Below are 19,218 nucleotides of genomic sequence, written 5' to 3' on the forward strand. Positions count from 1 at the left end.
GAAACAATTAATAATGTTTTTAAGCGTTTCGCCCCTGTGAGGAAGGCTCTGGGGGTTCTGTCCCTCTCGGCCGAGGCAAACACCAAAAGTCTATAAAAGTGGTTAGTATCATCGCTTCCTGCTTAGGCGCTTAGGCAAACAGGGGAGATTTGGGTGGACGCCTGGGTTTGCCCTGTTGTCAAGTATACTGTTGAACCCGGGTGGGGTTTGTGCTATTGCTTAGGTGTCCTTCGTCGGCACAGGTTACAGTGATAACGCCCATCTCCACCCTGCCCCATAGCGTGCCACACTTTACCCGAACGCACCCCACCATAAAAATATCCCGCAGTACTACGCAAAACACGAACCTACCGCACAAAATTACATACGGCAACACCCCGGCATACTGGTGGAGGCCGTCCTTAACAAGACCGTCGCTGTTAATCAGGACAGTTAATTATAATAAAACAACCAACAGAGCAATCAAGGGGGGGTGGGAAAAAAACTAACTAATACGTCATTTATCTGACCATTCTTCCGTGCAATAAAAGTAAACCAGAGAATTTCATTTTCCTTCAAAAACTTAAAGTAACAAGGTAAAATGCCTTAAGGACTCGGCCCACGTTCGATCAAGACATTTCAAAGGACCTTATTTAAGCGGAGTTATGGCCCTTTGTGTAGAATAAAGAAAATCAGTTTTTCTGCCACTTCCGTACAATAACGGTAATAGATATTAAACCGATATTCTTCAAACATAGTAACCAAGGTTGAATGCCTTAAGTTGCCTGGCCAGGTTCGATCAACTCTCTCAGCGGGATAGTTATTTATCAGAGTTCATATGGCCCTTTAATCTACTACAAATGTCATTTATTTTTCTTGTATTTTCTGTGTAATAACTAACAAATGTTAAAACTAAATATTGTTAAAAAACTTGGTAACAAAGTTAAATGTTTTAAGGGCTTAGCCAAGTTCGATCGCACACTTTTGACAGATCTTAATTAGCAGAGTTTATGGCCCTTTGATTTTAAAAAAAATCATTTTTCTACCACTTCCGTACAATAACTGTAATAAATATTACCGACGATTTTCTTCAAACTTGGTAACAGAATTAAATGTCATAAGTGCTCGACGAAGTTCCCGATCGCCACATTGCGACGGACAACTTATTTAGCAGACTTGGCCAAGTTCGATAGCCACTTTTGGCCGACATTATATTTACCTACAATATGTCCTGAAAGCGGAGGATGGAAATTCCACGAATTTGCTTGTTCTAATATAAACCATAATTGATATAACTTTAAAAGTTGTAAACTTCATTCTTGTTCCAGGATCTGTGGCATATGAACGTGTACACAAACAATTTCAAGGCCGTCTTCTTATCGATACGGTCCAGGAGTATTCAGTGAATGCTGAGGTCCGACAAAGTCGTAGAGGTTCCATTTACATCTATACCCCAGCAGTTGACATCACCATGTCAGGCCGAGATAGTATCTCTCTCACTGGCTCTGTTGAATATCTTCCATCCAAGTCTGTTGAGGGCGATCTCACATTGACCGGTATCACAGTCCAGCCTGTGAAGGGAAAGATGTAAGTATATTCACTTATGACACCCTTTGATGTTTAAAAACGTCTTTCAGTGACATGTATCATTTAGTAACATTCCTTTTAACCTGTTCATGCGTTGAAAATAATAAATTCATGATTTGATTTCAGTTTCCATTCAGAACAAGAAAACTATCCGATCCATAGAAGGTGGCATAAGTTTTACAAAAGGCAAAGAATATAGTGTTGATGCCAGGGTCCAGACAACAGGAACCGCAAAAGCAATCAAATACAGACCACATTTGTCTGTTCGTACACCACTAAAGCAATAATTGTATTTGGAGGCACCGCTGATTATAGGCGTGGAAAAAATCTATCGCAGTCGATCTCACAACTCAGCAAGATTGTCGCTAAAGACATCAAACTCGAAGGTGAGTGTGCTCGTATGGAATCTTTTACTCAAACGCCACTACTACTTTCAAAACTTCATCAAAAGATATCTACTGACAGTACATATGATTTATATCAATGGGCAATGTTGAATGTCATTATAATTGTTATATTTGCAGTTAAAATTCGCAACATGGGAAAACGATACCAATCAAAGGTGGATATCACAACCCCCTACCTTATCACCAAGATCCAATCCAGCATTGGGGTCAAGGGCGGGAAGGCTTTCGTCACTAGAACTACTCTGGACTACATTGTCCCAAAAGTTATTCGAGACAAAGTCACTGTCAATGGAAAGGGAAACCTCGCGATCACGAAAGCCTTAAAGATGTTGAAAGGCACACTGTAAGTTATGTTCATTCTACAAATCATTAACGTTTACTATTACGAAGTAGTTATTGCAGGTAAGATACACAAGTATTATCAACACTCTTATGTCGTCATTAGATTTTACTTGCACTACTTTTAGTTTAAAGTACTATCTATTGGAATTAACCACCGTATGCATGTTGCATGTAATCGTGTTAAGACTTAAGATATTGCATTATTGCTTGATATATTTCCTCTTCTTTTACCTTTTAGAAACGTCGTTTTCAAAAGGCGACCTCAATATAATATCGATACATCGGTAGAAGCCAGTCACACCAGAAAAAAAACTGGATTGACGTTTGACATGGGCTATGGTGAAAACGAAAATGACCAGAACAAACGAATTACTCTTTCCACCACTGTGAAACACCCACGTTTGACTTGGCCTGAATCTACATTATCTACAGATTTTGACCTTAAACATTTGGGAATGGTAAATATTTCATGTCGTTCTTACCTTTGCCATGTGACGTAACTATATCTCCCAACTAGGCATTTCGCAATCGTATCACAGAAAAGCTGAGTTTTCAGTTATCTTCGCATATTACTCGAAATTATACTCGTCATGACCTCCTACTCTCAACTTTGTTGCATTTGGAAAATATGGCACGTTTATTTCTGTTACAGGGTATTGATGTAGGATTCCGAACCAGTCATACACATGATCGTAAACAACTGGAAACGTCTGTAACAGTATTACCCGATCGGGAGAACGAAATGTCTGCCACACTTCGCCTGAAGAACAAAAGCAAAGGAACGAAAAACCTGTCAGGTACACTGGCACTATCTTATGGCGGCGAAAATATTGAGGTAGGTAATGATTTGAATGAAGGAACTGATGGAGAATTCACAAACACCCTCACCGCACAATGGGCACAGTCGAAGAGAAACACCATCGTCTCAACTTTCAGATTACCGTCCACACACGAATTGATTGGCTCTGTTGATGTTAATCTCGCCGACATGAAGAGAGTCCGTATTTCTGGTCAATACCTCCTCACATGGAGGAACATGAGCGCTACGACAGAAGTCCGTATTGCTGGAGATATATATGCCCTTTCTAGTTCATATCAACTGATCAGAGGAAAATCTAGTATCGTTACAGATATTAAATACCCATCCAGACACATTACATTTGAAGCCGATGTGACGAGAAGTTTGCCTCTTTACGCAGTCAGAACCAATCTTCTTTGGGATGCCAACAGAGATACTTCCAAACGTTTCCTCGTAGACGGTCAAGCAACCATAGAAGACATCAATACCATCGACATTACAGCCAACAACAAATCGCCACTAGGCGTATATACTGTAAATCTGAAACACCGCGGTGGTAATAACTACATATCACACGCTGACATAGAATGGGGCCGATCAAAACGCATCACCGTAGACACGACCTTCAGCAACAAGAGAAACAATAACTATGCAGCAACTCTCCAGATTTCCTCTCCATTCCGAGGCTATAGATCAATCGCTTTGGAAGGAACTCATCTTTCTGACAGTTCTCGTTACTCAACGAGTCTTGATGTAGACTGGAAGCCTGTCAAGAAGATCTCGACGACAGTGACGGTGCAGAAACCAATTTCTATCTCAAACTTTGAAGGCGAGGTGGTTGTCAAATGTCCAGTGAAAGGATTCCAAAGGACAACATTTGGAGTAAATCATAAATTTACCGACAGTTTATCATCAATGGCTAAATTTACGTGGAACAAAAATCTTGTACAACTCAACGTAGATGCTGCTAACAAAGGTACATCGTCAATTCGAGATGTAACTGGACGCGTAAGCTTGAAGACGACGATTGCTCAAATTGGTTCTATGTACATAGGTGGAAGACACCACGATGATGGCACAAGATTTGTCAACAACTTCAGCGTAAATAAAGACGGCCAGGGTCTTGCGTACGAAGGCGAAATGACTCATGACCGATCTGGTTGGCAGGTGCAGAACAACGGCCGACTTTCCCTAGCTGTACAATCCCACTCGATTCAATCTTCATGGGATCACCAAAACACGCTTAGCGATGTTAGAACCAGCCTCAATGGTAACTACGGAAACAAAAATATTGAAATGGAACTAAACGGAAACCAGAATCTTGCCATCGAACGTGGAACTGCCTCCCTAAGGATGGAACTAAGAGGCAATGTCTTGCCAACTCTGGCTATTTCAGCAAAGCATGACCATGCTAGTGGATCATTGACCAATGGCCTAACTATTGAGCGGAACTCGGAAACTCTGGTGTCAATGAAAAACGTTTTTGGGAACGACAACGAACGTATTGGCTCTACCCATACAATGGAAGTAATGAATGAAGTTTACGCTGTCAAATTTGATTGTAAATATAACGACTTCCCATACACTGGAGCCATGCGTCTGGAATGGACACCTAGAAAGAGCATTACTATATCAACAAATTTGAACCAAGCAAATGGTTTGCTCAGTGGAACAATGAGTTTACAGTCCCCAGTTATGACGGATATTGACATTACATTCAACCAAAACAAAGAAGCAAGAGAACTTATAAACACTGGTTCTATTCATTACGGATCAACTCAAGTTCTCTCTGTAGAAAATCGTATGAGGATGGACAACAGCAAACGCGTTTTCTTCCTTGTCACTTCAGGATTGGAAGACGTACCAAGACTAGAAACAAATATGTTGTTTACCGGAGATTTGAATGCATTCCAAGCTTCAGCTTACTTTGAATTGGAGCCAATTGTTTCTAGAATGTCAGTTTCTTCTCAATGGAACATGCAAGGAGATATCATTGGAAACCTCAGGATTGATACGCCATTTGCCGTGCTTCCTTACAGTCAACTCACGATCACAAGTAAACTTCAAGGAGAGGAAAGGATTTCTGTTATCAACATTGAATATCTTCCAAGGCGCATTTTGAAATTGGAAAATTCTTACAAGAACTTGCCTGGCGATCTTCTCGGAAGCCTGACTCTCACTACTCCATTTGAACAGCTTCCTCGCGTAGGTGGAATGGCAAAATTCATTGGAAACAGTCGGCGATTCAGATCTAGCATCGCACTAGAGGACATACACGGCCAAAAATATGAGGCAAAAACCAGTTTTGGAAATGAGCGAAGGCTAACTGGAGAATTGTCTCTCAAGGCACCTCATATCAACGATATCGTCGCTATGATCAACCATGAAGGAAACAGCAGGCAGTTGACCAGCCATGGGCAACTTACCTGGTTGAATGGGGACAGATATCAGACAGTTGTTGAATTTACCCGCGAAGGCAAGCTGGAAGGAAAAGTCATACTGAAATCTCCACATTTTGAAGATATAACTCTAACTGCACATCATTCTGGAAATGCTCAGAGATTCCAGTCAAATGCTATGCTACTATACGGAGATCAAACATCCGAAATGGAAATAATTTTAGTGAATGATGGCAATTTAGAGTGTTCCGCAATCCTTCGTTCACCATTCACTGGTGACATGTCTGCTATCATCCAACACAATGGAAATATTAATGCCTTCCAGTCCCATGCTGAAGTTCAGTACAAGTCTCAGAAACAGTTTGAAGCTGATGCTACTTTCAACAATGCAAACACCGAAGGTACTCTCAAACTGAAAAGTCCAATGTTTAGACCTATCACTGTGCTATTTAACAAAAATGGAGAATGGAGCAACTTCCAGTCACATGGTGAATTACAGTATCAGACAGGAAGCAGGATAGTAATCGATACGACCTTTAACATTGTCGACAGAATTGAAGGATCTTTCAGAATTCAGACACCATACACAGAAAGATATATCAGCCGCTGTGCACCACACTGGTAACCTTCGAAACTTCCAATGCCATGCTGAACTCATTTATCACCCAACAAAGAAAATTGAAGGCGATTTGTCATTTGTAAACGCCGACAGGAAAGAGGCTTCATTTGCTCTGAAGACTCCATTCTGTGAAGATATTTCTTCTGCAATTCAGCTCGAGATGCAATCTGCTCTCTTCAGTACACATGTCGAAGCTCAATATGGCAGCGAAAAGATCCAAGGTGACGTTTCCCTGGGATGGGGAGTGAGAAAGTTAGGATCATTTGCTCTCAAAACACCTTTCACAGAGGACATGCATGCCGCTTTTGACCATTCTGGAAATTGGAAACAGTTTTCTAGCCATGCCGAACTTAGCCTCAGTCCAAGGGATAAAAAATATGAAGCTGACATCACCTTTGCAAATGCAAGAAAAATCAAAGCAACTGTTTCTGTAAAATCTAAGCATTTCGAAAACGTGAACCTAGCCTTCACCAATAGAGGACGTTTAGCTAAATTCAACAACAAAATGTCTGCTCAGTACGGCGAGGACAAATTGGAAACCGACCTCACTTTCGCTTTGAGACCATCCGTATCCACTGTTCTAGTCGTTACAACGCCATTCAAAGGGCTTCGTAAGTTACAAGCAACAATTAAACATGATGGTTCATGGGAAGCATTTAATTCCAAAGCAACGGCGGCGATAGGGAAATCAAAGATTACGGCCAGTGCCAGATTTACGCTATCACCATTTAGCGCTGAAATCGACGCTCAAACACCATTTGCGGGATTCAAACAAATAGGTGCCTCACTTTCTCATGTAGGAACCTTTTCACGATTTCAATCAAGAGCAGAAGTCACCTACGGTAAACAAAAGTCCATAACTGGTGACCTGCAATTCAACAGTCAACCATTAACTGGACAGGTGATCATCACAACTCCATTCACTGGATACGAAACATTGAAGGCAAAGATGACACACGAAGGAAGCAACAACGTGTATCAAAGTACAATCAATATCAATCTACCTCGTAAACAAAAGCTATCAGCTACAGCAAATATGGACTTGACTTCTGGAGTTTCTGCTGATTTAGCAGTAGTTACACCATTCAAGGGCTACCAAAAAATCAATGCCGTTTTCTCACATACAGGATCCCTTTCAAATTTTGCATGTCATGCAGAAGCTGGAATAGGTCCAAGGACCATAGTTGGCGATGCCAGGTTCAGCATGTTGGATATGGTATCTGGAGAAGCTACTCTTACAACACCATTCCGTGGATTTAAAAAGACACGTGTAGCATTCTCAATGGATGGATCATCCCGCGATTTCCGATCCCATGTTGAGGCCACATTGCGCAAGGCAAAACACGAAGTTGATCTTGCATTATCCACCCTATCTAACGTCGCAGGAAATCTTGTAATCAAGAGTCCGTATGTGAGGACGATTAAAGCGACCATTTCTCATTCTGGAAATAGTCGTGGATTGACATCTGAAGGAAAATTGGTACGTGGTGTTACAGAAGTCGTATCTGGACAGTTGAACTTTAACACAGAACCCTCTGTTACGGGTACAGCCACTGTTAAGTCTATGTGGACATCGCCTGCGATTGTCACCTTCTCCCATTCTGGCGATCTGCAAAATTTCAATTCACAAATCGATGCAGCCTATGGAGATTCACATGTTATTGCCGAGGGTACCCTCGATACGAGACGGGATATTTCCGGTAGTGTCAGCGTAAGAAGTCCTTTCTATCCATTGGAAGATGTTAGAGCAACAATGTCACATGCTGGAAGCTTCCTGAACGGTCGATACCAAGTCGGCGGTAGTTATAAGGGAGAGGAGGTTGAAGCTATCATCACTGTTGATTCTGAGACAAAGAAGGAGGTAGTTATTGATATATCAACACCATTTAGGGATTATCAACACATGAAAGCCGCATTGAGCCATAAATGTACTGATGAAATGATGACAGGAAGCATCGAAATGAAACTGAACGAAGACAAGGTTGAAAGCCAAGTAAATGTCAATATGATGAACGGTCTCAGTGGAAGATTTATAGTGAGGTCTCCTTGGTACAACGATATAAGTGGTGAATTAAGTCACTCAGGAAATTTCCCAGCGTTTACCACACACGGCGAATTGACATACAGTGGCATGAAGCAGTTCATGACAGACATTAGCCTTGAAACTAATCCACGCGTAACTATGACCGCGGCCATCACCACCCCATGGGAACAGATACGTACTATTGGAGCTACAGCTAGACATCAAGGTTCTATGGAAGATTTTTCATCGTTCTTGGAGCTCTTGCGTAACGATCAGAGGATGGTAGGAGAGGTTACCATTAATTCCCGAGACGGATTAGATGCCAGAGTAACACTCAGCACACCATTCACAAAAGATGTATTGATAACAGTAACTAAGCGAGGAACACTGATAAATATGCAAACGCATGCAGAGTTCACTTATGGTCGCGTCAAGCAAGTCGAATTAGACGGATCCTGGGATTTGACATCTTCCATTGATGCTTCAGTTATTCTAAAAACACCAGTTGAGGGCTTCAATAATTTGTTATTCAAAATAAGTCATGTTGGAGGAATGAATGGCTTCCGTTCTAATCTCGTAACAGTCTACTACATGAACCAGCAAATTGAAATGGAAGCTGTATTTAAAAACGGTGCCACACAAGAAGCCACAGTAGTCTTCACATCTCCATTTACATCTGATTTCCGAGCTTCTTTGGTGAAATCATCAGAGGAGACAACTGGAGAGGTTTATTACAACCAAAGAGAAAAACTATACACCAAGATCACTTATTCAACATCACCTGTGGTAGAAGGATCCTTCCTTTTGAGAAGCGTTATTCCAGGCATGGAAACATTGAACGGAGCATTGAGACATGAAGGCTCTTTCCAAACAACCAAGTCTCATGCAGAATTTACTATCAACGGCCAAACATCACAAGTCGACGTGACATTTAAGAACGGATTTAAAAAACAAGGTTCAGTTCGAATCAGGACACCAATGACAGCTTTTGAAGATATTGGCGCATCGTTTTCCCACAAACTAGGTAGAACAATCCTGGAATCTGCAATACAGGTGAACAAAGGCGAACAGCAAATTTCTGCCGACATTTCTCTCAGATGGCGTAATGACATCGAAGGATCATTCAATATAGCAACACCTTTCATGAAGTTCAGGAACGTTCGTGGCTCGTTTACACACTCTGGGACAATCCAACAATTTACATGTCATGCCGACTTCCAGTATGCTCCATCTAAGAAATTGTCCGGCGATATCACGTTTTCCTCTACGAATGCATTTGAAGGAAGTGTTTCCATCAACACTCCATTTGTTGGTTATGAAACCATGGCTGCTGCATTTAGGCATGATTTCTCAACAGAAAACCTTTCCAGCCACCTTGAAATATCCTACCAACCAAACCAGAAACTAGAAATGGAAGTGACTGGCTCTCTCGGAGACTCATCTCGAGGTCAAGTTGTGGTGAGAACACCATTCGCAGGATACGAAGAGACAACTGGTTCGTTCAGTCAGACTTTAAGACCAAATGGCTATGCTGCTCATCTAGAAGCTGTGTACAGTCAAGGACAAAGACTGGAAATGAATTTGAATGTATCTCCTAATGAAGGTCAATTTGCTCTTAGAACTCCTTTCCCTGGATTTGAAGACATTTCAGCAGCGTTTAACAAAGAGTGGACATCAGACAGAATATCTGGCCATGCTGAAGCTGCTTACCAAGGACAGAAAATGGAACTCGATATTGTTTTGTCTGTATCAAACGGAAAATTGGTCATAAAGACTCCTTTGTCTGGATATGAAGATATGTCTGCCAGTTTCACTCACCGAGGAACAACAGAAAGTTTCGTTTCTCATGCAGATATTTCTTACCTCCAGCAACAGAAATTTGCTGTTGATGTAACATTTTCGATGAGAAACGGACAATTATCAGTGATGACACCGTTCAAAGGTTACGAGCAGATTGCAGCGGCTTTTACCAACGCAAACAGTAATGACGAAATGTCTGGTTCCGCTGAGATGACATACTCTACCGGAAGGAAAGTTGAGATCGAATTTACACTTTCCTCTACGGCTGGTCATTTAACAGTAAAAACGCCATTTGCTGGGTACGAGGAAATAACGACTGCGTTTACGCATCAATTTACAAGTGAACGTTTCACTGGAAAGGCTAAGATTTCACCAAAGCCCAACAAAGTATATGAAATTTCCATGGACCTTTCCCTGACCTCTGGACAGCTAACCATAAAAACGCCTTTGCAAGGCTATGAAATGATGTCAGCAGCATTCACAAACCGAAAAACAGAAGAGCGTTTCACTCACCAATCGGAACTTACCTATCTTCCCGGTAAAAAACTGGAACTAGATATCACAATGTCGCCAAGTGATGGGAGTTTTGCTGTTCACACACCATTCTCTGGATACGAACAATTGTCGGCCGCTTTTACACACCAAATGGCAGAACAAAACATGGATACGACTGTAGAAGTTACTTACAGGCCTGAACATAAGATCAAGGTTAGTGCATCTGTTTCGTCAGAAAGTGGTCAAGTTACTATTACGACGCCTTTTAGTGGATATGAGGAAATGACAGCAGCATTCACAAACCAGATGACAGGTAATAACATTGCTACCCATGCAGAGATTACGTATTTACCCGGGAGAAAACTGCAAGCAGATTTCTCACTTTCGCCAGAAAATGGTCAAATTACTGTCATGACTCCATTCAGCGGATACGAAGAAATGTCAGCGGCTTTCACAAACCAGATGTCAGAAAATAGTATTACTGCGCATGGAGAGATTACGTATTTACCAGGAAGAAAATTGCAAGCCGATGTTTCACTTTCGCTAGAAAACGGACACATTGCCATCAGGACTCCATTCCGCGGATACGAAGAAATGTCTGCGGCTTTCACAAACCAGATGACAGAAGATAGCATTGCTGCACATGGGGAGATGACATATTTACCAGGCAAGAAACTTCAAGCCGATCTTTCACTTTCGCCAGAAAATGGTCAACTTGTTATCATGACTCCATTCAGCGGCTACGAAGAAATGTCAGCGGCATTCACAAACCAGATGACAGATAATAACATTAATACACATGGAGAAATCACGTATTTACCAGGAAGAAAACTGCAAGTAGATGTTTCACTTTCGCTAGAAAACGGACACATTATCATCAGAACTCCATTCCGCGGATACGAAGAAATGTCTGTATCTTTCACAAACCAGATAAACGGAGAAAGTATCACAAATCACGTGCAGATTCATTACCAGCCTGGAAAACAAATAGAAAGTGATATTTCTATTTCGCCCAGAGAAGGAAATATTGTCCTAAGGACCCCTTTCACTGGATATGAAGTTTTATCGACTGCCTACCGCCAGGCAGTCACCGAAAGAAGTATTGCAGGATATTTTGCAATATCCTTCAAACAGGACGAAAGATTCGAGGTCGATATTGCCCTCTCCACAATGGCTGGGCATTTGACAGTGAAAACCCCATTTGAAGGATACCGAGTGATGACTACCTCATTTACAACTGATGTCTCTAGTAATACAGCTTCAACTAAGTTGCAATTCTCTCTGACTCCAGGACAGAAATATGAAGCCGATGTTTCTTTGTCTTTAAGAGAAGGACATGTTATTGTTAAGACCCCGATCACAGGATACGAGATATTTTCAGCAGCTTATACTGTAACAGTAAACAGGGCAAAGTTCGCTTTCCACGTCGAAGCAACAGATCCAACTAGTAACAAAGTTGAATTAGATGTCAATGCAAGTTTCAGAGACCGTGTGAAATGTAATGTTGTGGTAAAGACTCCATTTACAGGGTACGAACAACTCGGATTGACCATCTCCCATGTCATGCAAACAGGAAATATACAAAGTTCTGCTTCAATTGATTATGGAAGGAAGATTACCGTTGCCGCCAGAATGACAACACGAGAAGGTTTAACATCTTCGCTGACTGTAAAGACGCCATTTGATGGATACGAGTCATCTAAACTAACCTTTTCATTCAACAAAAATGACAAAATGGTTAGCAGTCAATCATCTGTAGAGTTTGGAGGACAAAAAGGAGAATATGATCTTTCCTTCGCATTTAAACCTGCCATAGATGCCAGTTTCGTTCTCAAAACACCATTCACTGGTTTCGAGATGACCTCTGTCACGTTTCAACATGTCATTTCAGTTGACAATCAACAAGTGCATGCACGTGTTTTATATAGCAACCAAAAGCAAATATCGCTCGACATGACCTTGCAGACATCAGATGCCTACATTGGAAGCATGTCGCTGAACACTCCATTTGCTGGCTTTGAATCAAACACTGCTTCATTTGAAGTTACCCTTTCTGAATCTGGATTGACATCCAACGTTGCCGCTGCCATTGGAGAAAGAAGCATCAGAAACACATTGAGCTTGACAAAGAACGACAACTCTGTCTCTGCTTCAATCAATCTACAAACACCTTTCGACCATTTCGAAAACATGGGTCTAAGATTGAATGCAGTTGGATCTTGGTCAGACAGTCAGATCGATTTGTCCACCAGCTATGACGATACCAAACCTGTTGAACTCCTACTGAAACATGCTATCTCAGGAGACCGATGTGATGCTAGTTTCCTTTTCCGTACGCTTTATTATCCAGAACTGACAGCAAGCGTTGCTCACAACGGCAACTGGCGATCATTCTCAAATGATATTCAGTTGGCAGCTGGAAGGGATTACAGTCTACATCTCATCACAACAAGCAGATTTAGTGAGGATTTAGTCGATATTTCATCTACCTTTACCGGTTTACTGAATGGACAAATGCACTCAGTGAAGTCGACAATTAATCATCAGGGACCGATCGACAACTTTAGGACCAATTTGAAAAATACTTTCAATGGCCGTAAGTCGACTGTGAATGTATCATTCCGTAATGCAGCATCTATTGATGGATCTTTCTCAATGAAAACACCATTCAGACTATTCAGAAACATTGGAGCTTCTCTACAGCATTCTGGAGACATTAACCAGTTCACCACCAGGGCGAATATACAATTAACTCCGGCTAAAATAATTGCAGCCAACGTAGACTTCTTCAAACACCACCTTAGACGTATTAACGCTAACGTTGAACTAACTTCACCATTTGAAGGACTCGAGTTAACGAAGTTTGTATACAGACACACAGTGACATCTAATGACATCAAATGTTTCAGTGACGTCACTTACGGAACAGACAAAGTCAGTGGTGCATTAAAAGCATCAAGAAGTCCACTATCGTTCGACGTTTCTTTCCAAACACCTTTCACAGACTACGAGGAATTGGCTGCAAGGGCCAAGTATGCTAGACAAGGTCTCAGCCATAATATTAATATGAACCTGAAATATCGCACTGGAAAGGAGATTGCTTTCAAGTCATCAGTCGACCTGGCAGCTAGCCCCGTCACCCTAACAGCTGACCTTACTACCCCATTCGCTGGATATGAACTAACTGAACTGAGATACACTCATAGTGGACGATTCCCTGACTTCAGATGTAATGCAGAGTTTTCAGCGTCTTATTCCGCTCCAATCAACGGAGAATTGACAGTTAGATTCGGGTCCATCAGTGACATGGAAACATTCGTCACATTTACTAGTCCCTTCTTTGATAATGCCGAGACCCTGAGATTTGTTTTACGTAACCAGAAAGACACCAATGAATACCAGTCGCACACTGAAGTAGCATGGACCCAGACAGATGTGATCGTAGTTGATGGATCATTTGCTCGCAGTGAGACTTGGAATGGAAACACCGGTAGTTTTGGCCTGACAATAGCGACACCATTTTCATTCTTACGCTCCGGTGGTGCATCAATACATCATGAATTAGTGTCATCAAAATACACAGAAACAATGTCAGCTCAATGGAACGGTGAGAAAATGCTTGACATGGATGTTGTATTTGGAAAGGACACATCATATGTAGCAGGGTTAACAATGCGAGCACCACAACCAGTCGCGTTGTCATCAAAAGGTCAGCTAACCGACGATACCATTGGGGGAGAGATGAACTTGAACTGGAATACCGACAGCCAGGACAGCAACATGATGTTGACAGCTGCTCTGAACGACAGGAGTGATAGCTTCACCACAAGGAAAGAAGCTTCACTGACAGTAAGAAACAGCAGAAATGCAGTTGGTGTTACTGGATCACTCAGCAAATCATCAGTTGCTTTCAGCTCCAGCGGTAATATTATTATTGACGGTGTAAACAAATATGGAATCGACTTTAACACACGTGATAAAGCAAGACGTTCCAACAAAGAACAAAGCATTTCTCTGGCTATTCGAATTCCATCAAGAACTGTCAAAACCACTGGTCTCTTCCGTGACGCCTATCGTGTAAAGACCACTGAAGCCGCCATCTTCTGGGACGCCGAGAGGGATGAAACGAAGACAATTGGAGTGATTGGCACATTTACACCTCAAGGGCGATCGACAAAGGCTGACTTTTCTGTTAGCTTCCCAAGTATTGGAAAGGTAAGATATAAATTAATTTTCACACTTTTGTATTTTGAATTCTTCATGCTTCTCGATGAATTATAAATTTTCTTATTGCTCTGGATTATATTTATAGAATTCAGATTTTTGGTGATGGTTACGTCTTATTGGCATTTTAACAGAACGTAAAGCTAGACTCGGAGGTAGTAATGAACAGTGGGAATATCATCTTTGATGGCAAGACTGAATTCAGCTACTCCAGTGATGAAAGCAAGAAATTCGTTCTCCATTCACGCGTGGAAGACCTTTCCTCTGGATTTAGAAAGAACTACACTTTCGTTGTCGGCGTAAGTCACCCTGCGACCACCGTCGATATCCAGCTGACTTCACATTTGGCTCAAATAGACAACAAATATTCTGCCAGAATGAACTTGGACTACCTAACTTCCAGTCGTAGCAGAAAGAATTTTGTCTTGATGGGAGAAATTGACAAAATGAGGAAACAGATGAAAGTCGAGGTAACGATGTCTGTTATATAAATGTTGATTAAACAAATTTTCTGAAGTTTAGTGTCTTTGCCGTATGGTATTTTGACCTCATTTAACTTAAAACTTATTTGTTACAGATGGTTTCTCCAGTTAAATCTATGAAATTGTCCGGCCAAGTCAGTACCAGTGTTCCTTACAGACTCTTTATTAACAACGAGTATGACGAAAGACCAATTAACGCAGAGTTAATTGCTGATCCTAGCAAACTCAGTATGGCCTTCCATATGAATTACGATATTGGTAAGTGAATCTTTATAAAAGACTAATGTCAAAAGTGAAGAAAAATATTCTAAGGGAAAAATGATATAAACTTTTAATGACATTTCTTCTTTCATACTTCTATAAGCACTTCATTGTTATATCATTCCACTATGTCGTCAGATACTCCAGGCAAGATGTTCCACGCTGAAGCCAAGTATGTCAACAGTAGCGCGATCAGGGCTGAGGTCTACAGAGAGGAAAACACACAGAGAATTACCGACAGTTTGTTCGCCATGCGTCTCAACACATCCAGAATGCTTCACTCTAGACTTCACTGGCGCCCAACGATTGTTCAGGATCTGAAGGTATAGTGTAATGAAATAATATAATTGAGTATTAATGAAAGGCCTTATAAAAACGGATATAAACGTACTAAATATTAAACGAGTTCAGTAATTAATAATTCACAAATTTGTAGGTGATCAGAGATGTCTCTTTGGCATTATTGTATTTACTACTCGATTATATGATTTGATTACATGTATAATTTCATAACGATTTCTGACTTCAAACAGTCATATGGACTTCAGCGCATGATCCGCAACAGCAGAGACCTTGTACAGCTCTATAACGAAATAGCAACTGGATTGAACGAGGAAGTGAACTCAAAATACAGCATCATCAGATCTGCTCTCTTGCAAGAATTGAAACCATATGTGCAATTTGCAGCCATGAACATGAGAGGAATTCGGCAAGATGTGACATCTATGAGGGGATTGACGAGTTGTGCTGAGTTGAACAGCCGTATTGAGGAATTGTCGTAAGTAATAACGAAAATAGACAACATCAGTTCAATCACTAAAGTAGGACTTCATTTATGTTGGAAATATTTGTTAGCACATAGTGTGACCTGATTCATTATCTTTATCCTACAGGCAATGGAGCAATGATATTGCATCTCGAATGGAGAATTATGCCAGCTGGATGGAAAAACCGCTGCCTCTTCTCGTGTATCATACCCCATGAAGGACAATATTGACATGTACATTGTGGCAGGAAGTGAAATGTTATTGGTAATTACTTTTCCTACACAATGGTTTTCCATAATGTAGTCATCAGTCTACACAACTTACTAATTTCAATATTCATACAGAAAATCTTTTATACGGCCATAAAAATATTGTAGTTCTTGCTATAAATTGGAAAATGATATACATAAATAATGTTACTTATTCAAATAGTTGAATAATATTTCAAAATTGATTAAATTTGCCCTAAAAACTGCGAATAAAAACTAAAACAAGTGAGGAAACTGGTTTTTCTGCTACTTTATTATTTTATTTTGCTTTAAACAGACTATGGGTGAAGAATCAAGAAGAAACTACGCTGCCATGATGAACCTTTTGGATGAACACCTCGCAGAACTGTCGAGAACTGCCCTGCTAACATTCAAGACCTACCACGACCAATGGACAAGTACGTTCCAGTATCTTTGGTATTGAGCTGTAAATCATGAATACGAGACTGATTAAATCAATTAAATAGAAAATGTTATATTCGTATTAACCTTTATTGCTTAATTAAAAATATCCGCGATTTAACTAAAATAAGAAAAAATAACTGATTTTAAAATTTCGCGATATATTCTATATATATTTTCTCAATATTTCCCGGTTTTGATTTCGAGATATAAGCCTAGATCAATACGGTTGTATTGTTTGTTCTAGATGCAATTGCCCAACCATTGAATACAGATGTCGTACGCATGGCTAAAGCCAAATACAATGAGTATCTCACTAAGCTGACCAACCGATTGTCGTCAGTCAATATTCCTCAAAGATACACGTCCGCTATATACAATCGTAGGGAACAGATCAACTCTGCACTATATGGACTACTGGACAGACCTGAAATCAACTACATGCAATCCCAGGTAGGTTTAGTTGTATTCCCACAGAGTTTAAGACCATTTTTTGTATGAAATATGTGTATCGATGAACTTCTCAATAGTATATATGATAAACTATCATGCAGCCGAAAATGCATCTAACAAAATACATAAAAAGTACAACTTTCAGTGGTGGAAATTGTTGGAAAGTTAGCTTGTCGACTATTGTGAATATATTACTCTGAGCTGTTAATAACTTTTCTGTAATCATTGCTACAAAAACGTACAATTTGATTTGTCGATCGGCTCAAGATATTACAAAACAATTTTAATCATAAATGTACTCTAAATGACATGTTTAATACCGTAATTCACAAGTAAGTAATTTGTCCTTGTCAGGTGGCCGCTGCTTACAAATACTGGGAGGTTGAAGAGAATGCCAAGGCCGCCGCCAGGAGCGTCTACAACCACATCATGGAGATCATTGAAGAAGAAATTGAATCCCTGAAATCCGTCATCACTGATCTAGAGAAAACAAAGATAACGGTGTTTGACATCGCGAACGGTGAAGTACAGACAGACACCTACCTGATTGTTCCTATGAAATCGCTAAAATCTTTACCTGGCATTGACATGGTCCACCACTACAATAAAATCCGATCATTCATTCCGGACACCAGTAAGTGGGGAAAGATCGTTGATAACCTACCTTCCTCTGATGTCAGCACATGGATGCCTCCTTTCGATGGTAAGTGGGACATGGAGACATGCTCCATTCTATGTACCAAAATTGTTAATGAACAGTACACATTAGGTATTACAATATTGTGTGATCAAATGGAGAATAAAGCGTACATTGCGTTATATATACCGACTTATTAATAATAGAAAAAATAGCCGTGAAATATTTTTTTTGTATTATTAATACCCTAACTCGTGGGTTATCCTCAAAATACGGTAACTGACCTCCTTACTGCTGAATTGAAATTTATTTGGTGAGTTATTTTTCTTGTCAGTTTACGGAACTGTTGAGGGCAACAGATTCACCACGTTTGACGGGAAAACCTATCAGTTTAATGGCCGATGTAGCTACGTACTAGCCGGTGATTACATGGATGGAAATTTCTCGATCATCCTCGACTATATGGGCAAACAGAAGCGAAGGGTTATCATCACTACCACTCAACACGCTGTACAACTCCTCCCAAAGAATAAGGTAAAATACTAATCATGCATAGCTAATATTATACCCTAAAGATAAACAACGTCTGTTCATTTTGTTCCTCAATTATCGCAATCGACGTCATTTGATCCGACTATATAATTACTTTTTGATGTCTTAACTCTAAAAAGAAATAAACCGCTCAAATTTTGAAGGAGTTTAATACAAAAATCGATTAGTTTTAGTAATTAATTCGATTTTAACCATTTTAAGATGACTTTACAATTCTAAAAAAAAAGTTTAGGAAATTGCATAGCATTATCTAAATATCTAAATGTTTTGTTATTCATTTACAGTTAAGAGTTGATGGAGCCATCACGGAAATGCCATACCACACAGAAGATATATCTGTCATCAATGAAGGTGATGACGTCACAGTTACTGGCCGTGGCTTCACCGTCCGTCATAACCAACCAACTGACATGTACGATATCGGACTGAGCGGCTGGTACTTCGGCAAGACTGGAGGTTTACTTGGAACCTACAACAACGAACGTCGCGATGATTTGATGATGCCATCACGACAACTCACCAATGACGTCACTTCCTTTGCCGACTCATGGGAAGTCAATGACAGATGTCGTTAAGTTAACTGGACATTTACAAACACGTCGAACCCAAAAATGTAGCTAATCAAATGTTTTGTTATGATTTGTCTGGTTTTTTTCTAATGTTTAATTTTAATAAATCGATTAAAGCACGCAAAACTTGTGTTTGTCGTCAGTGATTCTAC

The 19,218-nt window shown here is 40.4% G+C and overlaps 1 protein-coding gene across 1 annotated transcript; it reads left to right on the plus strand.

Annotated features, from left to right (window-relative positions):
- Positions 1 to 1,307: 1,307 nt before the first annotated feature.
- On the plus strand, positions 1,308 to 19,192 carry LOC138312946 (uncharacterized; the record flags this gene model as incomplete). The annotated part of the gene is made up of 16 exons (XM_069253649.1): positions 1,308 to 1,566; positions 1,882 to 1,952; positions 2,091 to 2,316; positions 2,554 to 2,773; positions 2,968 to 6,099; positions 6,131 to 14,665; positions 14,809 to 15,144; positions 15,252 to 15,414; positions 15,556 to 15,740; positions 15,951 to 16,195; positions 16,352 to 16,448; positions 16,731 to 16,851; positions 17,103 to 17,308; positions 17,663 to 18,011; positions 18,280 to 18,479; positions 18,782 to 19,192. Coding segments are annotated over 16 exons (14,636 nt in total), but the record flags the coding sequence as incomplete, so codon positions are not given.
- Positions 19,193 to 19,218: the final 26 nt, after the last annotated feature.

Source organism: Argopecten irradians, unplaced genomic scaffold, assembly GCF_041381155.1.
Source record: "Argopecten irradians isolate NY unplaced genomic scaffold, Ai_NY scaffold_0535, whole genome shotgun sequence".
In the NCBI taxonomy this organism is placed as follows: Eukaryota; Metazoa; Mollusca; class Bivalvia; order Pectinida; family Pectinidae; genus Argopecten; species Argopecten irradians.